Source organism: Lissotriton helveticus, chromosome 7 (assembly GCF_964261635.1).
Source record: "Lissotriton helveticus chromosome 7, aLisHel1.1, whole genome shotgun sequence".
Lineage (NCBI taxonomy): Eukaryota > Metazoa > Chordata > Amphibia > Caudata > Salamandridae > Lissotriton > Lissotriton helveticus.
In genome coordinates this window covers 1,159,049,292-1,159,076,206 of record NC_136068.1, presented here as the reverse complement: position 1 = coordinate 1,159,076,206, position 26,915 = coordinate 1,159,049,292, and the positions used below count along the sequence as shown (strand labels likewise).

Here is a 26,915-nt window from a genome sequence, read left to right as displayed (position 1 = left end):
TAAAAAAATGGGCAACTACTGTAGCCAGAGAAGGTCTAAGCCCAGCCATAATTCTCCTCAGTGAAATGTTAGGACCAGCCTTGAATGCCTAAAGCTGCATGCTCTTCGGTCTCTGCGAAAAGGTAGGAAGGTACGAGATGGGGCTAGGCAGCCAGTTATGGTACTGTCAAAAGGTCTGTTTGCGTCAGTGTTCTAAAAAAATAAGCAAAGAATACAGGTTGTGCTGAATCAAAGCAGTGGTTAATTTGTAAAAAAAAATAAGTGCTGGGGCTCTCGTCAGGAGGGCAGCTTGCACCTGCCCATGTCTTCTGTTGGTGCTGCCTAAAAAGGAACCTACTAACCATTAGAGTGGGGATAAGATGTGGCAAAATGGCTAGAGCTGCCGACTTCAGGGCTGGGGAACCAGATTCTAGTCACGGCTCAACATCCTGTGGTTCTGGACAAATCACCTACCAAGAATGAATGTGTCCTCAACTGGCGCTCATGAAAAACTCCCAGTGTTGATGATTAAATGCCGGTACTGAGCACTGGAAACCACCAGCTCAATTAGCACACTTGATCAAAGTAAAAAGGAGATTAAATATATAGATGACTAGATGGCCTCAAAAAGATGAGGATAAAACTTAACATTATTAAATTATGTAATTCAGACGGACCGTGCAAACAAGGAGACACAATGTAGATGAATTTGGTTATTGATATGTTCCAAAGCCCGCTTGGTCATTCTCCCAGCCCTTACATTTCCTTTATCCCTTAGGCTCCAGAACTACGCTGACCCTCTGGCCAACTCCTGCTTTTCCTTTCAAGTAAACTATTGTATGAGAAACAGACAGCTCTAGTTCTTTTACATAAAGAAGTTTGTGAACCATCAGAGGGACCACAAAAGGGGATAATTCACAGCAACCCAGCTCCAACGTTGACAGTGAGCCATTTTATCAAGTGCTGTTAGCTCAACATATAATCAACATAAAATTCTTCAAGAATATCCACTAGCCTTTCTGCTTTAGAGACTTTTTGGGCTCACCAATAAGATTCTTGACCAACATAATTTGTATACAAAACTCTTATCCTAGCCAGAACACTGACACAGCAGCACAACCGTGACCTAAAGTGCCATCTAAGTTTAGTGTATCAGAGCCACAACACGAGACCGTAAAATACAAAATGCAAGAGATTAAGGACACAAGCTGTAGGTATTTCATAAGACGTCGTTTTATTATTGCTGATGCACTCAAAGCTGAGAAACAGGAAACATGGGATGCTTTGCACAGAAATATAATGTTCTGGCTTGGATAAGCAACAACTTTGAGCTGGGGATGAAGAGGCATGAAGATCTTAGATGCCTCAAGATGAGTTTGCATTTCTGAGTGAGACGATCGAAGATTGGATTATATGGGGGTTTCAACAGTTTGATTTCATTTAAATATAAGACTATAGATGTTTCAAGGTTCCAATTGTCTCGCCTACTTTACAAAAGTATTGTATTGTAGTTGCATTTATATAGCACTTACTACCCCTGACGAGGCGTCCAAGCACTTTTTCGACGAGTAGCACGCTACTCTGGAACCCATAAAGGATTAGTGTGGAATTAGTATAGTAAAATATGAAAGTAATTTGACTGGTGGATAGGTTAGTCAGTTATTTAGATTCAGAAGGATAACGGAGGGATAGAAGAGGCGGGAAAGGTTTGCATTTATATAGCTCTTGTTACCCCTGATGGGGTTTTGACACGCTTATTTGGCGAGTAGCACGCTACTCCAGGACCCATAAAGGATCAGTGATGAATTAGTATAGTGAAATATGAAAGTAATTTGAGTGGTGGATAAGTTATTCTTATATTTGGAATGAGAAGGGTAGGAGAGGGATAGAAGAGGGAAACAGGTTTGCATTTATATAGTGCTTGCTACCCCTGATGAGGTGTTGAAGCGCTTTTTCGGCAAATACCATGCTACTCTGGAACCCATAAAGGGTTAGTGGTGAATTAGTATAGTGAAATATGAAATTTGAGAAGTGGACATGCTAGTTTCTTATTTTGATTGAAAAGGATAGTGGAGGGATAGACGAGTGAAGGATTGAGACTTTTTGTTTTTGTTTTGGAGGTCATAGCAGTAGGAGGAGGCTTGGGATTAGTAAAAAGGGGCGTGGAGGGGAGGAGTCAGAGGGAAGAGTTTAGAAAGGCTTGTTTTGGGGATCAATATAGTCAAAGAGGTGTCAAATGATGCAAGTAGGGGTAGAGTAGAGGAGAGTCTAGAAAGGGTTATTTTGGGGATCCTAGTAGTGGTATGAGATGAATGAGTGAGTGGATGTAGAGGACATATTGATAGAGGTATAGGGTGAGAAATAAGGTAGTGCATTGGAAAGAGTAGTAGACAGAGGTTTGATATGAGTCAGAGAGTTGAGGTAGAAGATATTGAGAGAGGTATAGGGTGAGAAATGTGTATTGCATTGGATATGCTGAATTATAAGAAGGTAATAAATATATAGATCCATAAGTACATGGAAAGTATATAGATGGCTAAGGGAAGTAAGTATATGTAGATTAAAGATATACATAGAGGTATAGGGTGAGAAATAGGGTAGTGCATTGGATATGCTTTTTTAGGCGAAAAGTAATGAGTATATAGATCCAAGTACATGGAAGGTATACAGATACATAAAGGAAGTAAGTATATGTAGATCAAAGATGCGTTAGATAAACTCTGGGTTTCAAGTGTTGTTAGTGTGAAATAGTGAACACAGTCGTATAGCATTTTAGGCCAAGGTCTGTTCAGTTTGGTCCCTCTGAGTAAGAAACATGCACCAAAATCAAAATGCCTGTATATAAAATCTCAGTCTACATTTGTGTACCTCATATTAGCTTTAATGCTTCACTGAAAAAGATAATCCTCTTTTCTTTGATGTTAGGTTTGTGGACTTTCACTCCGCTGCTTCCACCTGTTCACCATCGCGTGCCTCTTTGCTCAGTGGCAGGCTTGGAATTCGCAATGGGGTTACACACAACTTTGCTGTTTCATCAGTTGGCGGTCTCCCCTTGAATGAGACTACGTTAGCCAAGGTTTTGAAGAATGCTGGCTATGTGACCGGTATAATAGGTAATGTTCCTTTCCTTATTACCAACAAAGTTTGCTTGTCTGCATGGTTCTAATTGTTATTTTCCTGAGTCTGTATTGTGTCAATTTTGTAAACTGGGATAAATAGTATTTTAAAATTGTGTGGGGACCATCCTCATGCCCATTCTTCACTGGGATGTTTGCACTAACATTCTTGCACCAACTACAAATGTAAAGCACATTTCCTAGTTGACAGGGGCTTGGTTCAGAAGCACCATAGAACCCTCATAAGTTGGTATGCCAAGTTATCCCTAACATACATAGGTTCTCAATAGCTACTAGACATGGTATATAGCTCTCTCACTACTATCACCACTATCACCACCACTGTGAATGCCTCCGCAGCCTCGAGCGCTCCTCCTAACTGCTAAGAATGGCAATTGTATTCCCTTGTGCAAAAACCCTCAGGGACAGTCCCTTTCTCTTCTGATTCCACTAGCTCTAAAGGTTGAATCAGTCTAGACATTAGACATTTAGGTGGAAAACGTTAATTAGCAGGTGGTCTGTGCGGTGTGGATGTGATGGGAATATTTCCACCTCTCGTACTTTACATTACATTTTGTAGGTCTCGTGACCTATCAATGCGCAAACGCATTGAGAGAAGCGAGACTATAGGGCTTTAAACAAAGTTTACCTAACTGCGGCGATTTGGTGCTGTGCCCGTGGCTTTTAGGTCAATGCGCAAGCGCATTGACCTAAAATGCGCGTGCACATCACCAAATCGCCGTCTGTTCCCTCAGCCGCACTCCTCCCACACCTTTGAAGTGAAGCTTAGCTTCACTTCAAAGGCCCCGGCTGCTTCACACCCTTATGCCGCTCTCCCCGCTCCGCCCCCTCCCCTGCCCGCCGTGTGCATTTCTCCCCCCCCCCCCTCCCCACAGCAATGCCCTCCGTCTTGTTTCCTTTCTTGTTTTTCTTTCAGGTGAGATATCTTTTCCATCATTTGCGATAATACAGTTCTCATATGCATTTTTTAATTATTAGCAGCATATACACAGGCGCCCCTTCGGCGCTTTTGCTCTCAACCCTACTATCCTGTCAGCCGCATCTCTATAAGTTACTCGAAGCATGGCCTGACATGTGCACGCTTATTCCGGCACCACCATCCTGCCAGACGCTTCTGCTTTGTTCGCCCACCGCATGGCCCTATTTGTGCACATTTTACTTTCGTGCATACCCTTACCCGCAGCCTCTCCTTCCCCACTTCTGCCTTTTCGGGTCTCGCGCTCACCGCAGACCCCTTCACATGGCTCACACCCACCTTTTTTTCAGGTTACCATGCCATTCCCCACCTATCCCCCAGTGATTTCCGGGTAGGACGCGTGCACCCAGTGGACTCGCGGCCTTGGCCCGCTTATTCTGCCAGCCGCTTCTGCTTTGGTCGCCCACCGCATAGCCCCATTTGTGCACATTCACTTTCGTGCACACCCTTACCCGCAGCCTCTCCTTCCCGACTTCTGCCTTTTCGGGTCTAACACTCACCGCAGACCCCTTCACATGGCTCACACCCACATTTTTTTCAGGTTACCATGCCAGGTTACCTCACTCACCCTCAACCCCTCACCCTCACTCACCCTCAACCCCTCACCCTCACCCTCACTCACCCTCACTCACCCTCAACCCCTCACCCTCAACCCCTCACCCTCACTCACCCTCACCCTCACCCACCCTCAACCCCTCACCCTCACTCACCCTCAACCCCTCACCCTCACTCACCCTCACTCACCCTCACTCACCCTCACTCACCCTCACTCACCCTCACTCACCCTCACTCACCCTCACTCACCCTCACTCACCCTCACCCACCCTCACCCTCACTCACCCTCACTCTCATTCACCCTCACCCTCACTCACCCTCACTCACCCTCACCCTCACTCACCCTCAACCCCTCACCCTCACTCACCCTCACTCACCCTCACCCACCCTCAACCCCTCACCCTCACTCACCCTCAACCCCTCACCCACCCTCAACCCCTCACCCTCAACCCCTCACTCACCCTCACTCTCACTCACCCTCAACCCCTCACCCTCACTCACCCTCACCCTCACTCACCCTCAACCCCTCACCCTCACTCACCCTCACCCTCACCCTCACTCACCCTCAACCCCTCACCCTCCCTCAACCCCTCACCCTCACTCACCCTCAACCCCTCACCCTCACTCACCCTCACCCTCACTCACCCTCACTCACCCTCACCCTCACTCACCCTCACTCACCCTCACCCTCACTCACCCTCACCCTCACTCACCCTCACTCACCCTCACCCACCCTCACCCCCTCACCCTCACTCACCCTCACTCACCCTCAACCCCTCACCCTCACCCTCACTCACCCTCAACCCCTCACCCTCACTCACCCTCACCCTCACCCTCACTCACCCTCAACCCCTCACCCACCCTCACCCTCACTCACCCTCAACCCCTCACCCTCACCCACCCTCACCCTCACTCACCCTCAACCCCTCACCCTCACTCACCCTCAGCCCCTCACCCTCACTCACCCTCAACCCCTCACCCTCACTCACCCTCACTCACCCTCACTCACCCTCACTCACCCTCACTCACCCTCACCCTCACCCACCCTCACCCTCACTCACCCTCACTCACCCTCACCCTCACTCACCCTCACCCACCCTCACCCTCATCCTCACTCACCCTCAACCCCTCACCCTCACTCACCCTCACTCACCCTCAACCCCTCACCCTCACTCACCCTCACCCACCCTCACCCTCACTCACCCTCAACCCCTCACCCTCACTCACCCTCAACCCCTCACCCTCACCCTCACTCACCCTCACCCTCACTCACCCTCAACCCCTCAACCCCTCACTCACCCTCACTCTCACTCACCCTCACTCACCCTCAACCCCTCACCCTCACTCACCCTCACTCACCCTCAACCCCTCACCCTCACTCACCCTCAACCCCTCACCCTCACTCACCCTCAACCCCTCACCCTCACTCACCCTCAACCCCTCACCCTCACTCACCCTCACCCTCACTCACCCTCAACCCCTCACCCTCAACCCCTCACCCTCAACCCCTCACCCTCACTCACCCTCAACCCCTCACCCTCACTCACCCTCACTCACCCTCAACCCCTCACCCTCACTCACCCTCACCCTCACTCACCCTCACTCACCCTCAACCCCTCACCCTCACTCACCTTCACCCTCACTCACCCTCACCCTCACTCACCCTCACTCACCCTCACCCTCACTCACCCTCACCCACCCTCAACCCCTCACCCTCACCCTCACTCATCCTCAACCCCTCACCCTCACTCACCCTCAACTCCTCACCCTCACCCACCCTCAACCCCTCACCCTCAACCCCTCACTCACCCTCACTCACCCTCACTCACCCTCACTCACCCTCACCCTCACTCACCCTCAACCCCTCACCCTCACTCACCCTCACCCTCAACCCCTCACCCTCACTCACCCTCAACCCCTCACCCTCACTCACCCTCAACCCCTCACCCTCCCTCACCCTCCCTCACCCTCACTCACCCTCACTCCCCCTCAACCCCTCACCCTCACTCACCCTCACCCACCCTCACCCTCACTCGCCATCAACCCCTCACCCTCACTCACCCTCAACCCCTCACCCTCACTCACCCTCAACCCCTCACCCTCAACCCCTCACTCACCCTCACTCTCACTCACCCTCACTCACCCTCAACCCCTCACCCTCACCCACCCTCACTCACCCTCACCCTCACTCACCCTCAACCCCTCACCCTCACTCACCCTCACCCTCACTCACCCTCAACCCCTCACCCTCACCCTCACCCTCACTCACCCTCACCCTCACTCAACCCCTCACCCTCAACCCCTCACCCTCAACCCCTCACCCTCACCCTCACTCACCCTCAACCCCTCACCCTCAACCCCTCACCCTCACTCACCCTCACCCTCACTCACCCTCACTCACCCTCACTCACCCTCAACCCCTCACCCTCACTCACCCTCACCCTCACTCACCCTCACCCACCCTCAACCCCTCACTCACCCTCACTCACCCTCACCCACCCTCACCCACCCTCACCCTCACTCACCCTCACCCACCCTCACCCTCACTCACCCTCACTCACCCTCACCCTCACTCACCCTCAACCCCTCACCCTCACCCTCACTCACCCTCACTCACCCTCAACCCCTCACCCTCACTCACCCTCAACCCCTCACCCTCACCCTCACTCACCCTCAACCCCTCACCCTCAACCCCTCACTCACCCTCACTCTCACTCACCCTCACTCACCCTCAACCCCTCACCCTCACTCACCCTCACCCTCACTCACCCTCACTCACCCTCAACCCCTCACCCTCACTCACCCTCAACCCCTCACCCTCACTCACCCTCAACCCCTCACCCACCCTCACCCTCACTCACCCTCAACCCCTCACCCTCACTCACCCTCACTCACCCTCAACCCCTCACCCTCACTCACCCTCAACCCCTCACCCTCACGCACCCTCAACCCCTCACCCTCACCCTCACTCACCCTCATCCTCACCCTCAACCCCTCACCCTCAACCCCTCACCCTCACTCACCCTCACACTCACTCACCCTCAACCCCTCACCCTCAACCCCTCACCCTCACCCTCACTCACCCTCACAACACATATTGTGTTACAATAGGTGTCACATTTGCGAAAGATAAAACTATTGGCATTGTAAATAACAAAACTATTAATTTCGCTATTTTCAAAACAAGCACATAAATAAAAAATGTGTCCTTTACAATACCAATAGCTCAAACTTTCCTAATGCGAGACCTATTGCATTGCTGTGCTTCTCTCCCCTGCTGCACTCTCCTGCTCTCTAGAGATGTGGCCTAACGACCAGAGCTGCCATCTAAGTGACGTAAATACAAAACATGTTGCATTCCAAATGCTATAGGTGTCACATTCGCGAAAGTTATAACTATTGGAATTGTAAATGACAAAGCCATCAATTTAGCAATTTTAAAAACCAACAAATAAATAAAATATGTCATTTACAAGACCAATAACTCCAACTTTTCTAATGCGAGACCTATTGCATTTCCAATGCTTGTTTCTTCAATGTTTTTCTCCTCATGACGCAGACAGCCGTAACTTTCATTCTAAAATGTATGGTTCTACTCTTTTAAGTTTCTCTCAACTTTGATCAAATACAATGCACATGGACTGCAGCAGCGAGCTCTGTCCCCATTTGAGAGTTTTGAGGTCACCGAAAATCATCCATTTTTGGGAGGACACTAAATAGAGAGTAAAATCCACCAGCTCAGTTTCCTACACCATGGGGAAAAGTATTGTGGAAGAAATACAGTGGGTGCACTTTACCATGTGTTTAAGGTTTCCTTTAGAAATTGTAAGATGTTGGTTTCCCTAGAAAATCCAAATGAGTTCCTCAGTCTCACACTGAGTTTCCTCTGTACCATCAAATGGAATGCACCGAGCAGATGTGTTACCTGCTTCAGTTGCTTTATTGGGTCTTCTCTTGTATTACCATTTATTATGACATGCAACAAAAGCTAACCCTTCATTATGCAGTATATGCCCATCTCAGCATAGCTGATGCAGTTCGATGGCTTTTCATTGACTTATGCCCTCATTTAGGAGTTCAACAAAAAAGTGATGGGTTGACTGCTTGAATTCATGTACCACTTGTAATCACTTTGTGCCGAATTACTTTCAGTTATCTTTTTTTAGTCACTGCCTCTAAAGACAGGTACCAACCGTTCACTAGTCAGCTATGGCTTTGCACCAAGAGGGAGAGTCCAGCCTCAAATGTTACCTCTGCAAGGGAACAGAAGCAACCCCATACATGTTTAATCCTTGTTGGGACTCATTAGGAATATGTGGCTTGAGTTTTGGAGCACCGCAGGTTTAACCATACCTGTTACACCAAAGACGTCTCTGAAAAACGATCGATAGGAGCATTGAATTAAACTCCGCTACAGGTAATATCTCTGGGCCACATTCCAGTTCATGAGAGAGTTCTGCAGGACAGCCAAATGGGCTTGGCCCAGCTTTTTCATAAGTGCCATCTCCTGACTTCCAGTTTCAGAAATAGAGTGGTTTTTAGCAGAGCTGTTCTTTGTGACCTCTTCACTTGAGGCCCCTCTGTACGTATTATGGTAAATTCGACGTACAGAACTTACAAAATTATACCTCCACAGGACTCTAGCCAATACACGAACTTCGGCATAATACCAAACATATGCAGGGACTTACCCTTTTTGTTAAATATTATTTTCTCTTTATCTCTTCTCTCTTCTTTTTACATTATAGTATATTTGAAGATTATTCATCAGTGTACAGAATCTTGTATCATTCAGTAAGCTGTATTCCACGCTATTTGTATATCGCCTGTGTATATGCTCAATGTTCATCATTCTCCTGAAGTTATTATGTTTCTACCCAACTGATGTATCACTTCACTTTATATCACTGTACACCGTATATCTTTGTGTTCTTCTATTTGAAAATACTTAATAAAATCATTTGAAACTGAGAAATGATTTTTCATGTGCCTTCTGTATCTGTATATTGAGATGACCCTCGAGTGATTCTATTTTGTTAATGCCTTTCACAATAGTCAGAAATATTGGACCCAGAGAGAAAAGCATAGCAAACCTAGCTGATAAAGGCATGCATCGTGTGAATTTGAAAAGTTTGAAACTTGGTTAGATTTTCCCTTTGGGCTATGTGTTTAATTAGTTAGCTATTAATATTGGAATGTATGACGAGGCACACATGAACCTACTGGAAGCAAAAATGCGAAGGGGGCTTGTGTTTGAGGAGTTCTGTCTTTTATCAAGCTGAGCACTTTCATGTCCTTGCATGGATAAGGCTGCAGCCCCCAACATAAGCACACCAGTGTATTATACACAATGGTGTTATTTAGGGAACGTATCCTAATTAGATATATTAAAAGTGTGACTTCACATTTGAATGCTATAAGTACAACTGTTTTGGTAAATATTTCCACATGTATTAAACTATGGCTGTAAAATATTCCAATCACCTCAAACCACTTGGTTCGTCATAATTCAATGTATTCTGTTTGGGCATCTTCTACATGTAGGCGTAGTTACTCCTGAAAATGTCCTTGATTTACCGGCGGCTCCACATTATTAATTTCCAGCACAGATGTAAAACTGCAAACCAAGGCTCATTAACATCGTTGTTAATCATTATGTAGCCCGTTCCATAGGTGTATGCCCATCTCATCAACACATCTTCTGATTCCATTCCATCACTGAATATGTTGGTGCTAGCTGATGCGAATAGGTTTACTGTATGAACCTACAACAGTAGTAAGAAAATGAATAAAAGGATTATTTTTAAAATGGCCTCCTTTCTGCAATAGGGCTCCTGTTTAAAATTGATACGGTTTAAATATTATGCATTCATTACTTTACATATGCAGAGTAATTCAGTGAGAACTAATTTCTGAAAAATATATAACATCAAAGAGGGCATGGTAGTCAAAAACGATTGCCTGATCTTGAAAAACGTTCTTTCATTGACGTTGTGAAAGTCCTCACAAAGACTTACTTTTTCTTTTGTTCAAATATAATGTGTCCATTTTAAGTCTGATGGACAGTACAGTTGTCAAACAGACCTTTTGTCTACAGTATTCTTGGAATGATCTTTGGGTCTGTGCCCTTCAACTATTGGCTTCTGTGAACTGTCTTTTTTCAGCTATGTGCTTGAGACACTACAAGATTCATCATGAGTCAGCCCAGAGGAGTGTTTATCTTGTTTTTGGCTTTTATGGTGTATATTTCCTCCTCCATTGCTTGCAGTGCTTTAAATAAATTGCTCGAGGGACTACTCAAAAAGGTGTGCCTCTTTTCCCTGAGCCTCCTGGCTCTGGCCCCTTTTTCTCACTCTTCATTTCTTATGCCTGCCAGCCCCCTTGATCTTCCCTCCCTCTGTGTCATTCCCTCATTCTGTGCCATGTGTGATTCTCGGTCCTCCACGCAGCAAAAGCTCTTGTTTCTCCCTCCGACCTTCCCCTGTGTGACCCTCTTTCTCCGGCTTGAGGCCACCTCATGTTCCTCCTTTGCACCTCTCCTTCTCTCCCTTTTCCCCCACCCGCCAGTCTTTCTCATTCCTCCCTCATTTTCTTTATTGCTCCTCATTTTCACTGACTTCCAGCAATGTTTCCTATGGTGGATTTACTGTGCCAAACAGGGGGAACCTTGCCCCTTTTGACCCCACCGGCCGCTCGACTTCTCGGCCCTGAGTGGGTCGTCCACTCGCCTTTGGAGGCCACCCAATCGTGTGCGCCCTCCCTTTCGCGGGCTTTCCGGGTTCACCCCCCCCGGAGGCGTTCTGCATGGGCCCCCATCGGGTCTGGCTTCACCCCCCTCCAGCTTGTGCCCCAAACATGAGTGCAACGCTCACCTATATTAATATGTGGCAATTACCACTCAAAACTTTTGTTTACGCAGGGGCGGCTGGAGTTAATGGGCAAAAGGCCCATTGCCTACCCACCCTGAGGGGAGAGACAATAAGAGAAGAAAAAAAAGCCAAACAGTTGAAAAGAAATTCCTAATTGCTGCTCTTGTAATAATAATGGGGCAGCTGTAATTAAACTTTGCACATGTCCTGCTGTGCATTTCCCAGCTGGACGAGGTCTTCTTCGACCTTCAGGCACAAGCTACACCCACTGCCAAAGCATGCATGATGAATAAATAAATACACAACACAACTTTTGTTTGGGAAAATATTGCTGCAGGTTTATTCCATACAAAAGTATGCAATATGGTGGGTTATCTTACAGGCGATACAAGGGCAGGCAATGGTAACTAACCTATGCTGCCCTCCCCGCCTGATGAGCCAACGTGCACTGTGGGGAACCCAATCAGTGCTACGCATTATAGAGGGATCCCCTTCCCCGGATCCCATGACCCATTGGACCATCTTACTCACGCCCCTTTGAGGGTGGAGTGTTGCAAGGCAAGCCCCCGTTGTTCAGGCTTACAACTGCCCTCAGGACTAGCGGGGCGCCAACGATTTTCTTCCAGGAACCTGCCATGAGGACTCCTGGGATTTGACACTGGCACCCCTATTGTTCTCCAGAAGAGGTACCCTTCTGCCTCCAGATCGCTCTGTAACTCCGCCACAGCTCTGGGGGCGGCTCCCGTCACCTACAAAGCCCCCACCAACACTGCTACTTTCCTCACCTGCAACCCACTATTTGCAGGGCCGCCTTCATGTCCAGTAAGAACAGATCCATGCCCACCTGTGACAAGTGCATCGCATCTTTCTCAGAATAACCTTTGGTGTTCGCCTGTATTAGCCCATGCCTGATGAAGCCAAAGCCCCTTTGGTCCATGTACTTGCGCATCGCGCTGTTTATCTTTCTCCGGGAATATACAACTGCCTCACAAGACCTGTAGGAATGTGATGGCCTCCCAGGAGGGAGCTCTACTCTTAACCACAGCTATGTTACCCTACAATCTAATGTAGGCTCCAACCTCCTGCAACCAGGATTGCGCTAGAAGTTGCAATCCTTCTAGCGCTTTATGTGCCTAACACCTGTTTCCCCAATTTATGGGACAGCAGCACACATGTTAGCTGACAGCTTCCACAACAAGCCTATCTACTACGGCTATCAGGGCGGGGAATTTTATGCATAACTGAAGCAACCAGTAACCTGCCCTGAGAGCAGAGTGCACCTACTTTGTTGAAGTTGACCAGACATATGCACAAACGTTTGTGAATGGTAACCCATGGCGAACAGGGGTGTTAGCATTGCACACACTATTGCAGTCACAGCACCCTTTTGGAGTGACAACTTAAGCCACCTGCCTGGCTTGCTTAACTAAAACTCGATCACCGATGCACACATACCAGCTAACCAGCTGTGACCCTTGGTGCTCAATCCAGCTATAGACCTAGGACTTTGTTATTCCAGGAATCAATGCCCTCCACAAAATCAAAGCTGCATATGAGCATATTGCCTTCCATACTGAGATCGAGGGGCAGTGTGTGCTCTGGAATTGTCAGCAATGGTGCTCCAAACCTATATTTCTAGACCTAATGGAGCCACGGCACCCTTTCTGACATAACCGACTGACGCAACCCACCTGGCTGAATTGCCGCTGCGAGATTTTGATCTTATCACCATGCTCTCGTGGTTACCACTTCACATCGTCTATAGGTCTTGCCCCCACTCTATTTCTGCCGATTCCTGTAATGTAATCTACCCCTGTATGGGCGAGTAAAACACCTGTAACAATGCAAATCCCACCCCCTCACATTCTCGGGCAGTCCGGTGGGGGGAGAGGGCTCTTTAGCGTTAGGTTCCGCGACATACATGGCCTCCTAACCTGCAAGCACCCTTGTCTGACAGCAGTCTATCTGTTGTGTCGCCTGTTCAAAGTCCGCACCCTGGCGCAAGACGTTCCGTTCTATACTTCTGTTAAAGGATCATCTTCAGTGAGGCTGGAGTGAACGGTTGTATGTTGTGCATCTGACAGTGAGTACCTTGGTGTGCTCTGGCTGGGAAAGAATTGTTGCTTCTGTCACATTCCAAATAGTGGCAATGAGCAGCTCTTTTACATTCTTCACTGCAGACTGTGCTGGATCTAATCCTAGATGCACATTGCGTGCAAACCAGCTGTGACAAAGATGCATAAACACTAAACCTGGTACACTTGGTTACCCCGAAAATAATTGCCCTCCACCGAAATCCATGTGTAAGGGTAGCTGGTTCCTGATTTAATTCCTAGTAGTCTATGTGTTATGCCCTACTCCTTTTATGCCTTTTTCAATGCAGGTAACCCGCTCACTCAAGAGACCCGCTGGTAGCAAGTCCAGTATAACCTGTAAATGGTATTGTAATTCTCCTAACAGCTGCACTCAGGGCAAGCCACACTCACTGCTGCTGGTGTCTGTCTAATCGACCATGAAGCCCATAGTAAAACTGCATGGTCAGCAAGACACGCCCACTGTACAGTTATAATTTAGTAATTCATGGCTGACACCCTGAGGGACATGGCAGCAGTCTTTAAACTATATATCCTTAGAGCCTAGCAACACTCACCACTGCCGATGCCTTGTTGCGTGCGCGTCGGCTGGTCGCACTAGTCAATACAGCGATTAGTTTAAATGAATATGATACTGTGCATATGAATAAAGTATGCACAGGCAATCGAAACTTTCACACGTTCTGTAAATGTGAAACATTTTGGACTAGATATCAAATTTAAGCCAGTCACCACCCTAGGTGAAGTCTTGCACTCCCAAACTTCTGCTAATGTAAAACAGGGAGCAGACAAGTCAGTGGGAACAGGAGGGGAATAAATGTACAAATACCTGTCCTTTCTTGAGTTCTGGGAATGTCTAATGTTCTATAATACCTTGTAGCGTATATGTGCTCTAAACCAGTGTTCCTCAACTTATTGAACTGCAGCCCACTTGTTAGATGACAACTTCCACAACCCGGTTGGCTGCTATGGCTATAGGGCGGTGATATTAGCATAACTGCAGCAACCTGTGACATGCCCTTTTTTACAGAGTGCACCTACTCTGCTGCCTCGACCAGACCTTTGCGCAGGCAGTTTAGTTGATAAACTATGGCGAACAAATGAATGGTGTCACTCTGGTTTCTGTGACTGTATGTCTATTGTGCATCTGCCCCTGAGTCCCTTGATTTGGCTGTGTAAATCTAGTTCCTTGCGCCACACTTCAGGCTTATGGAAATAGCGCTAAATCTCTCGCTTTCCATGCTGCTGAGTGACCCAGAACATTCACAAACTTCCTTTACAAACACCGATTCTGACTGCAATTGAATGGGATTGCCAGCCTCAATCCCACACAACTAAAATTAAACCTATTCAATCAGTGGCCATGGCCTTGTCTTTGCCCTCTGAGGTTTTGCTCTGGACTGCTAAGACCAGGCGTCCAAAAGAGAGGGGGGCTCACATTCAAGTGAACCCGTTCATCTTGTGCTACACATCCGAAGTACGAAAGGCTGAGTGGAACTGCTGGGATCTGAACCTGTGACCATACACCCACCCCTACATTCAGTGCCTTGGTCTGTGGCCACTAGACCAGTGTCTGCATGCTAAACAGGGAACTAATGCCTTATCCCTGTATCCAGGAGTGACCACGCGTGCAGCGCTACATCCCTAATAATTAATAATTGTCTGCGCTGGAAAGCTGAGGAGGTACAGGTGGGTATTGCCTGATGAGCTGACCTGGGTGCTGCCCATTGCTGGTGGGTCATCCTACCCTATTAACATACCCTCTAAAGAACAGGGGAAATGTTATCACCCTCTAATCTATTCTTAGTGGTTACAATGTGACTCATGATGACAAACATTAAATCATTGTTCTATGTTGGACTTATAGATTTTAACTTCTACGCTGCCATAAAGGACCACCCAGACCAGCAGAGTGACCCACAGACCTGCATTGTACACTTATTTGGCAGGCATGTAGGTCCACTGCGATATCCTCCTTGAGTCAAAGTTACCAGTAGGCAAAACCTCTGGTCCTTCGAGGCAGCAATGGCTCCTAACCCCACAATAAGGTGGCCACAGGACAGCCCTGCCCGAAGTCCGCGCCCAGTGCGGCGACACCACTCTATGGCCTGCCCGTCTCCCACCAAGTTGCTGAGAAGTGTACAAGGCTAAGCCAGTGCGTTGCTTTCCATTCATGGTGGGGAGCAAACTTCCCCGCCAATCCACTCACTGGGAAGTGCAGGCATTGCGCAAAATTGCTACCCCAGCCGGTATTACACTGGCTCCAACCAAATTGCCAGTTCACAACCACTGGAACTGCCCAAAAGGGGGTGAAGAGCCAATATGGCAGCAAAACCGAAAGCAAACCACAAGTTTTGAACCTTATGAAGCATTCCTGAAATAATCCTAGGTGAAGGAGGGTGCCGATGTCACTGATCAAGCAAAGGGGATGGGACTGCTCTGAGTCTCCGTGCTCAGAACCCCCTTCCCCCAAGACAATAGCACCCAAAGTTATTGCTCTCACAGACCTGAGCGCCAAAAGTCGCACTGCCCAGTCCTTAGCCCAACGGACCACCAACCCCAAACAAGGTGCCCACACCACAAGAACTGTGAAATTGCCATTATGGTCCCCCCGCATTCGCATAACAAGACTGCTGGCGGCGCTCGCCAACAACTTCACCAACCCCAGGCAACAGTACAGGCCGTGCTCATGCTAAAACCGCGTGACACAACCTACCAACCACACGTGGCACAGCTCACTCGCCAGTTTACCCCAAACTTCCGGGGTTGCAGCAAGCGAGGACTATTGATTTTGACAATGGTTATTGGTCACCTATGGTAAATAAGCAGAAACTATGGCCGTGTAAAAATATTGACCAGGTAAGTACTACAAAGTTGACAGTACACTTACAAACCAGTACTATTGGCTTTTTCAACTTGCTTAAGCTAACTAAGCCCCAATGTGGATTCGGGGAGGTAGCATACTGAAAATGCTACGATTCTGAACAGGTGGGACTGTGCCATGTGCCGAACTAGAAAGTGGTGGCCATTCTGAACACGGAATGGCGGTGCACTATCCCTGCGTTGGAGACAAAACTGACTCGTGTTTGCATCTGCCCCACTCCGGGTTACCTATTTTATTGAACCATGGTGCTTTCAGCGAACTGCCCTTTTCCAATGATCCTGAAGGTCTTGGAGGAAGCTGCGTCTATCCTTGACCTGGCGATTCCCACCGGCACCACGCAGCTCGATACCAGTGAACCGCGTGCCCCACGATGCAGGAGTCAACAAACCTTGGTGCTCAAAGCCCGAAACTGGTAAAGCTAGGCACACCAACATCGCACCCTGCCTGCACTTGCCCCCTCTGTAGCAAAGAGCGTCAGGTGGGGGGGGCACCTGTGGGAACTTTTAATGTGTTCTTTTTCGTTGCAGGCGGAGTTACAGGGCGATCTGGAAGCAGAGAGGTGCAGCACTGTACTTCAGTGGGCACATAGGGGTGCCAGAGCCTAACCTGGAACCTCATGGGAGGTCCGGGAACCCGTGTCGGCGCCCCAGTAGTCCTTCGGGCAGTTGTGTGCCTGTGCAACCGGAGGTTTGCCTAGATACGCCCCGCAAGGGGCGTGAGTAGAGTTATTACCATAATGGCGCAGCAGATGGGTGGTTCGCCACTGTGCTGCTTGGCTCATCAGGCGGGCAGGTGGCGAGAATGCGGCCTGCCCTTGGATCGCCCGTAAGATAACCCACCGTGATTACATAACGTTGTATGTAATAAACCTGCAGCAACTTTTCCAAATCTAACACTGGTGTCTGTGTGTTATTTGAGGGATGTTGGGTATGTTGTGGGGCGGGGGTCTGTTGACCTGATGCGACGAGGCATCCAGGCTACATCCCCCGAGCAAATTGAACCTGACGCTTCACTGCTCTGCCCGACACCTACGGTCAAATCCCCAAGACACGTCCATCTGCAACACAAGTCGGGACCCCCGCCTAACAAAATGTTTCGCTGGCCGGAGACCAATCTCCTGCCCCTGCAACTAGATCCCACCAACCAACGGGTCACATCGCTCCACACAGTGAGCGCACAATTGGAACGCCTGGGGGAAGGGGCATCCAGCCCCAAAATATTGTGCCGGGACCAAACTGCCTGCCCCACCACCCACACCCCAGGTGTCCTCGATTAAAAAAAGGCGAGGTGGAGGGGTAGCGGTGAACGCCAATTACAACTCCTGGCAGAGGCAGGGGCATCCAGCCTCACCATACAGCCTCGGAGGAGAGAGAAACTGTCCCCTGGGCCCAGACTCACCACAAGAAAGCCACCAACATTTCCTCCAACCACAGAAACAACACGGAACCAAGAACCGACCTATAGATGTCAAGTCCGGCGCAAAGAGGGCGCTAGAAAGGCAGGGGGAGATATAAGTACCCTCCCCCGACCCTCTAAGCTCCGGAAGTGACGCGTCTAGCACCCCGTGCAGAGGGACTCATCCCCGAGTCCCACAACTAGAGGGGGATGGTTGTGCCTAATTGGCACTAAGGGAGCCGCTCTTTTAGGGTTGCCCACTGCATGGGTCGCAGACAGCTACATTTTGAGCGCTCACACAACGCCCCTTGGAGGAGTTAACAGAACTATGTTCATTTCTATATCCGGGGGTAGGGCAGGCTGATAGGGAGTTTGTGGTAATGAGTGGTAACAATTTAATAGCTGCCACAAGAGTAGGCGGGTTGTAGGAGGGGTGCAGCTGGCTGCTCTCCTTGTTCCTCTCCTATTGTGTTCTTCCACTTTTGAAAGAGTTCTGAAGCTGGGCCCAAGCCTTTTCTCAAAGGTATTGGTACATATTACTTGAGCACAATGGCTACATTATACAAGTTCAGATACTTTTAGGTTGAGCGATGTGCTCAGAATCACAGCATTAAGAGCCGGTGCCGAGACATCAACAGCGCTCTGTGCTTTTTTTCCTATATTTAGTTCCTAGAACCTGCGTCTTGTGTGCTGTTGTATCCACTCAGGTAGGGCAGTACTGCAAAGCTTGCACACCAGGGCCCTGGCCGGAGGATGCTCACCGGCTCCTGGTGCACACGCCGCTTAGTCATCCCAAAGCAGGGTGTTAGAGCACTTTACATCACATCTACAGATTATACAATGAAAATAAATCTTATATGTCCATCAATAGAAAGGATGGGTTACATAAGACAATGAGGGTTACATGGTGTAGGAGCCCCATGTTCTTCGTACCTCACTGTGCTATATTAGAAGGATTACAATTTCTGAAGTGTAACTAACGAAAGGATCTCTGTTTTAAAACCAATTACTATCTTACCCAATTACATAAAATAAAGATATGTCATTTGCGTGTTACATAATGTGCTTTGCAGGAGACATATTAACCCTCTATGCTACTTTGATTCAAAATTAGGTCTAGGCAAAACACCGATCTTTCCAGCAAGTAAGTTATCCTCCAGAGTCATCTTACCATCATTAATATTCCCTAAGATTTAGCTGACCCACAAAGATCTCTGCAGCAGGTGCCCTTAACCCCATAAGATATTTTAAAATGCAGACATTGCAACCAATTAAGCAGAACAGATGTAATGCCATGTGTCTCTTTGTTGCTGATTTCATTGTGGCAGGGTTTTTAAAAACAAAAATGCTATATGTTGAGGCCCAGATTTGTGTCAGGGTTGTGTCGATATTTTGGCACCACGCCAATGCAAAATGCAATTTGTTAAATATTGTAATGTGATCAAATGTACTCCTGATATCCCTGCTAAACAAATGTGAGATATTGATGCCACTTCCTTTGAGGCCATGGATTGTGATTCCTCTTCCTGTGGTGCCACATGCGATGTCATGCGCCGTGATGTCACTTCCTGTGATGTCACATGCAGTGATTTCACACCCACTCTGCCTAATTTGGTGAGCCCCCGCACTTCTTTTTTTAGGACTTGAGCCCTGCTTCACAGCTCCTGGCTCTGTAATCAGCATCAAAGCACAAACGTGCACTGTGTTCTGCTCTTCTCCCAGCCTCAGAAAATTGCTGCCACTGCTCCTCGCACTTCAATGCCAAATAGGAGACCTTTATATTTGCGCCTCATGTTGTAATGCCGGTAGCTGACAAAGGGTCTCGCGTGAAGCAGTGAGGTGCACGCTTTGCGAGAGTGGAGTGTGGGCTGGGGTATTATAATGTGCGCATGCGAGCATACATGCTACACGGAACAATGACTGCCGGCCCTACTGGTTCTTCTGTCTCCTTTTCTCTCCTGGCGGCTTCTCCTAGGTGCTGCTAGTGCATGGTAGTTTACTACAAGGAATGGCTCAAATTAGAAGATGTAGTCCAGAGGTGGTATCCATCCTGCTGTGGATCTGCGCGGCTTCGGTACTGTCTGAACTAAGGTTGTGTGGCACCATCAATAGCGCCTAAAGTACATACTAACCTGATACGTCTCACCCAGAACCAACACTGATGGAATCCAGGCTGCACTCGTGAAAGCTGACTGATATATCAGAGTTACTCAAGATGAAGAGCATCACTCATCCAGAGTCTTCCTTAAAACCAAAGATCAACTGATGGCTGAAAGAGCCATCAGATGAAAGTGCTCGTTGTTACAATATGACCCTCAGTAAACGCAAGGCCTGCTGTGCGGCTGCCCGCGGCCCCGTGGGGGGCCAATCCAGCAGGGCAGCCCTTTAGTGCCATTTTGGCACCGCCCACCGCCGCTCTAGTCGTTGGGGGGCTCCTACAGGAGCTCACTAACCAGGTCGCCACTGTGGCGTCCTTCCGGTGCGCCAGGTGGGGAGGAAGGCATATAATTCTCCCCCGCACCTCCTGGCTGCCTCTTTTCGCCAGCCCCAGCCCAATGGTGAGAAAGTACAATTTACAACGCAAAGAGATGTGCTGCGTAGTCAATTCCGTGGCCCCTGATGGACTATGTTTAATTTTAGTTGTGTGGGAGTGGGGCTCGTCTCGTCTAGCTATAGCTGGTCGATGCAGCTAAAATGTGCCCTCTGCAAACAAGGGCAGGTTACAGTTCACTTCAGTTAAGACATATTCACCTGCTCTCTAACCAGGGCAGCAGGAGGGTTGTGGTAGTTGTCATCTACAAGTGTGCTGCGGTGCAGGAAAGTTTGGCAAACACTGCGTTAGAGCCAAATGGCGACAGGGTATTTAGACCAGGTGCCATGCTCAATATTCAGGAAAGGGCAGGTATTTGCACATAATGTTCCCCTCGAGTTCACAAGTGAGAAGATTCTTTGGTCATCAGGCACTAGCTGATCCAGGCTAAAGTCAAGGGCTATTGTGATATAGATGGGGTTCATCTATCACCAGTAGGGAGGGATCTCTTCCCTTAGATTTGCAGGAGGCCTGGAAATGAGCGGTCACATGTGTGAAATGTGCTGTTTTGGTGAGATCAGCAACTTCATGGGTCAATGTGGGCTCTGGTGGTCTGAGAGGTCCCCCACAGAGGCGGCACGGAGCTATGTCAGAGGAGGCTGTTGAACATCCCTGTAAGAGGGAACAGTTCATGGCCTAAGTTCACAGACCAGAGGGGCCTGGGCTTCATCAGACACGAGCTGATTCAGGCTAATGTTAAAGGCTACTTTGCCGAAGATGGGGTCCATTGTCACCATTGCGAGCAAAGGGACTGTGCAAATGTTAAGTATAATCCTTCTTGCCCGAATTACCAAAGCAGGCAGGCAGGTGAAGGAGCAGTCTCCTAACAAGTGGGCTGCTGTCCCAGAGATGGGAGACACAGGTGTCCAGGCACACACGGTGCTAGAAGGGCGGCAGCTGGGTGAGATCAGCAGAGAGGGGGCTAAGTGTGCCATAGTGTCTGAATTCGTTCCGCCCAGAGTTGCCATTGGGAGGAGTCATGTGAGGCATGTGTGAAATGTGCTGTTTTGGTGAGAGCAGCAACTACATGGGTCAATTTGAGCTCTGGTGGTCTGAGTTGCTCACCTGCAGAGGTGGCATGGAGCTAAGTCAGAGGAGGCCGTAGAACATCCCAGTAAGATGGCACTGCTCATGGCCTAAGTTCGCAGACCAGTTGGGCCAGGTTTCATCAGACACGAGCTGACCCAGGCTAATGTTAAAGGCTACGTTGCTAAAGATGGGGTCCATTGTCGCCATTGCAATTCAGGCGTACGCCTAGGTTAGGCTGACAAACATGGGGTGCATCTGTCACATGTGGGCATGGACACTTTACACTGGACATGCTTGAGGCCCTAGAAAGCAGGTTTCAGGTCAGAAAGGAGCTGTCTTGGTGGATGGCTCAGGCGGCGACGGGGGCCTCCTCCAGAGCTGTGGCGGAGTTACAGGGCGATCTGGAAGCAGACTGGTACACTAAGGATACCTCTGTGACAGATCGGTACAGTATGTGTACCTCTGCGCGGCACAGTAGGGGTGCCAGAGCCAAAGACCAGGAGCCTCAGGGCAGGTTCCTGGAAAACTGGGACGGCGCCCCGTTAGTCCTTCGGGCGGTTGGGGGCCTGACCAACCGGGGGTTTGCCCTGCTACGCTCCGCAATGAAAAGGGCGTGAGTAGAAGAGACCAACGTGTCACGTGATCCGGAAGAGTATCACCAAAGGTGTAGCACAGCCTGGGTGTCGTCCCACAGTGCGTGCTGGCTCATCAGGCGGGCAGGGCAGTATAGGTTGGCACAGCTGCCCGCCCTTGCTTCGCCCGTAAGATAACCCACATGGAGTCAAGCTATCCTGGCTGAAGACGGCTGATTGGCAGAAACCGGTCCTAGGATGCTTGATTCCGGTCCAGGAAAGACATGGCTTGGCAGTTCGGGCTGGACTGTTCCCATGAGGCACAGGGTCAAGGCTGATTTGCATATGGCCATGTCTGAACTGGGGTGGTGTGGAGTGCAAAAAAACGATGGATTTAGGCCCAGATCTCTGTACTGGGGTGAATGTATGACATTGTTCTGCATTCTGTCCATCAACTGTTGTTTTTGCAGATAACCCACATATTGCATACTCTTGTATGGAATAAATCTGCAGTAATATTTTCCCATAACAAAGTTGTCTTGTGTATTTATTCATTCTTACATGCTCAGACAGGGGGTGGGAGAAGTTGCCGGTAATGGCACTAAATTCTCATGTTTTCATTATTACCAAGGAAAAGCAGCTGGAAAACGAACAGGGGAAACCTCATGTAAGTGTGGGTTCAGGTGTCCATCTAAATGCAGGACCTCGGTACCTTAAGCTCACTTGTAAGACTGGAATTTAAAAAAGTCTATTCTGTTACACCAGGAAGCACTAAGATTGGAAATCACGATGACCCGAAGTGACATTGCTTAGAATAAAAGTGTGCTTTGAACTCATTTCACTTTGTCTTTGACCTAGAACTGTTTTTTGTAAGACAGCTTTTTTAGTCGTTGTTGTTTTAGCAGAACATGTAGTGAGCACACTGCAAATTCTTTGGGAAATCAAGCTATTTAGGAAATGTCATGATCAGTCATGAGATGCCTTTCCTCGGGTTGTTTTCGCGACAACATGTTTCCATATTCTGCGCATCCCTGATGCCAGAGGAGCAGTCAAACCTTCACTGGCGGCTCTCGCCACTGTAACACACTGTCCTACTTCACCGAGGGAGTTTGTTTCTCTTTCTGGAGAAGTTCAAGCTCTCTCTGTCACAGCTGAGGCAGATTTATCTGCTTTTAAGAGGCATAGGTCCTTCTATCTTTCTACCAAGGCTGTCTAGTGAGCTTCTGCTTACACATTCAGCAAGCACGGACATTACACCCAGGATGCAGAGCTCATGCTCAGTTTGTCTATAGACTCTATACATTTCTCAGAAATCAGCTTACCAGAGTTATGATGCACATTGCTGCCCGTCATTACAGGCTGGAAAGGAGAAAGAAGTGTGCAAGATTAACATAAATTCACTGGGTGTACTAACGCCTATGTTCGTTTTCTTTACAAATCCCAGTCACAATAAACCACCCTCTGTCCTCACATCTCGAGTTTTGTTTAAAGCATCCTGCTGGTCAGTAGGTAATGAGAGGTGAGGCAGTCAGGGCTAGGACTTTGAGGAAGAACAAGCATGCTCCTATCAACGGCACAAGTCCTAAAAAAAGAAGTGGGGGGACTAACTGTTGTGTCCTTATCCTTTTTCTCTTTCCACTACCCTTAACTGCGTGAGCTGTTCCCAGCGCGTAATTGGTTAAGCCAGCTGGAATGTTGACAGCTGAGTTTCTGTTTTGACAGTTGTGATGATCAGTTGGTGCCTGGCTGCGATCCTCACGCATGCTGCGGTGTGTTGTCTTATGAATAAAAACACTACAACTTCCACAGGTTCCAGAGCGTTAATTCTTAACACTAACCAAGTTAGGCAGCATGCAAGTAACATCATGGCGCAGGACATCAAAGCCAACATCATGTCGCGGCTTCACAGGAAGTGACATCGCAACCCATGACCTCACAGGAAGTGACATCAGATCGTAACACCTCACATATGTTTCGCAGGTCTGTCATGAGTACCTTTGAGTTCATTATGAGATTTTAACATATGAGATTTTGCACCTGGATTGTGCCAAAAAAGAGACACATCTCCGATGCACAGTGTGAGTCTCAACTTATACATTTATTTTTTGTAAAAACTCTGCCACAAAGAAATTGGCAACATGGAGAAATGTGGCAATAAAACTATTCTGCTAATAGGTTTCAAAGTCGACATTTTTAAATATCCTAAGGTTATAAAAAATAAAATAATGGTATTTAAACAATGTTATTTGTGTAGATACTGGGATGGACCAGCAAATTTGACATTCTTACAGTGCATGCAAATATCCCTTATATACAGTTATTGAAGAAAGTAAAAAGCACTCCTCTCAAGTATTTGTGAAAAATAAGCTGGGAGCCTTTGCTTCCCCCTTCCCTGCATCTAGGTGTGACCGCTCAAATAACTCGCTACCAGGATAGTGGAATACAAGGAGGCCTGATGGCCCCTTAAATTCGGCTTTTGTAATGGGCCCAACTGGTGTCTGAAATACGAAGGCCCCCTCTCTGCCTGCACATTGCTGCTCTGTAAGAAAGTGGACAGCGTGCAGGCGCTGCTGAGTGTGTCCTGGTGCCTGGAAATGACATCAGGACAAGATCATCATATTTCAGTGGGCCCTAGCTGCTTGCAGGGTGGACGGAGTGGCGTCCTCCCTGTGAAAATAGTGGGTGGACGCCGTGTACCCCCGTGGATCTCTGACTTGTGCCCTGCTTCTAACTACTTCATGCTTTCTCTATTTTATAGTTGTCTTGCACTAGAGGATACTCTTCTCTCAGGTAGCCGAAGAGTGCTATAAAAGTAAGTAATTTTGGGATGCATTTTCGTTTGTTTTCATGGGCTGTGGATTGTTATTATGCTGTTTTATTTCTGTTACATTGTTTTAACACATCAGCTCCATGTGTACTTTTTCTTTTTTCATACTGTTCGATTTTTCATTGAGTTTGTAAATTTTCATTGTATTCATTGTAACCTGTTTCTTGTGCAGGGAAATGGCATCTGGGCCACAGTGGTTATTTTCATCCCATTTTCCGTGGTAAGCATTATTTTGTTTATGATATTTCACTACGTTTTAAGTCTTGGGTGTTGTGGGCTCTCGCTGTGTGTGAAGTGGGCACTTATTTGCAACGTCATTACTGATTTACTGGCGAGGTAGATTTTGGTCTGGATTTACAGAAAATCCACATGTGATTTAGAAACGTTAATTTAGGTAGAAAGGGAGAAGAGCCTCTGCTTCCATAGAAAATTACAGAAAACCTCTTCTCGTTCCATTCCTTTGCTTGACTTTTTCATGTGATGAGCACGTCTCAGAGTTTAAGAGAGGTGTGCTGAGTTTACAGGTCATGGAGGGGCTAAAAGAGATATGTGGCACTTGTTGGTGATGAAAATGTCCTTTGCATGTTGAGCTTGTACGGTAGCCACCTCAAGCCTGTAGAGGTCTGCGCATCAAGTTAGATTACAATAGTTCCAGTCCACGTCCCCTCTTGCGGTGTCTTGTTGGCTCCATCCAGTCACCCATATACTCAGTTCTCTGCAGAATGCCTCTTGTCCTGGGTTCCTCGAGTAAAGGACAGCGCGCTTAGGGCACCTACTGTTTGCTCTGTTCGGGCTGGTAGCGCATTTAAATGTTTATTTTGCTTTCTATTTGTTGTTGCCATGTTTGCATGGATTTTAGTTGTGCAATTTATCCACTTCATATTTCCCACTGTCCTGACTCATTTCTTCTCATTTGCCTCCTTTACTCTCTTGGGTCCCCGAACTCCAGTCTTACCCATCCTCTTATATCCTCTAGTCTATTCTCCACTTCCCCTCCCCATCAGTCTCTGAAATTCACGTTCACTTTGTAACAAATCCACATCTGACCTAATTCTCATCGTTTGAATCTTGGATTCCTCCATTAAAAAAGGCTGAGTATTTGCTGACAGTACTTCTTGCTCCTCTTTTTCTTACACTCACCTCATTTATCCGCGCATCCATATTTCGTTTTTGTTGATTCTTCCTTTGCCATTTAACAGCAACAGCTTGCTTGGATTACTCTACTCTGTTCCTTCCCCACTTTTGGTACTTGGAGACTTGTCTTCAGTTTCATTCTATTCATGCTCCGTTCCTTTCTATCCTAAACCCCTCTCCGTCCTCACGAACCTCTGGCTCGTCTCTTAAAATTGTCTTCTATCCTTCACCTTCCCCGTCCGTATTTTCACGCCCTCTCTTCCATTCTATGATCACTCTCTCCTGTCTTTGCAGTTTGTATTTCTTCCTCCATTTTGTGCCTCCACTGACTATCAAGCCCAGTCTGTTCGGTGTGCCTGTCCTTCTTCACTGGCCCTGCTGGTTTCCTCTCTTTACCGTGGTTAATACGATCTCTTTGCTCTTAGCGTGCACTCCTACACAAAGTCAAGCAGCTGTGGTCACACACTCACTCTTTTTTTCAGTCTCGTTGTAACAAAGCTCATCTTTCATCTTTATGTTCCTTTATGACTCTGCTCTCTTTTCTTACATAGAATTATTTTGTGAAAGCATTCAGTCGATGTGTCTCTACTCTATCTTCATGCATCTCTTAACTCTTGCTCCCTATGCATTCCCCTTTTCTGACTCACACCCTCCTTTCAACTTTTTTACTTCAAAAATTGATCTGTTCCATCCGGATATCTGCTCCCTCACCATGTTATGTTTTTTTCACATTTCAATGTAGTGGCGATTCTTGTTTAGTGCAAACCTATCTAGAAAGAAATACAGTGATTCCTTGGCTCTACTTCTTTTCTAAGTCCTCTGTTGTCTGGTTTCTCTTCCTTCCGTTTCCTTTCATTTTTACTTATTCTTCTAGG

General features: G+C 47.8%; 1 protein-coding gene across 1 annotated transcript in view; it reads left to right on the top strand.

Moving 5' to 3' along the window:
• Positions 1 to 26,915, top strand: part of ARSG (arylsulfatase G) — a 902,795-nt gene that overhangs the window by 33,041 nt on the left and 842,839 nt on the right. Inside the window, exons 2-3 of the mRNA XM_078654296.1 lie at positions 2,905 to 3,092; positions 25,079 to 25,126. Coding sequence (XP_078510422.1) covers positions 2,905 to 3,092; positions 25,079 to 25,126 — 236 coding nt within the window. The remainder of the gene's footprint in view (positions 1 to 2,904; positions 3,093 to 25,078; positions 25,127 to 26,915) is intronic.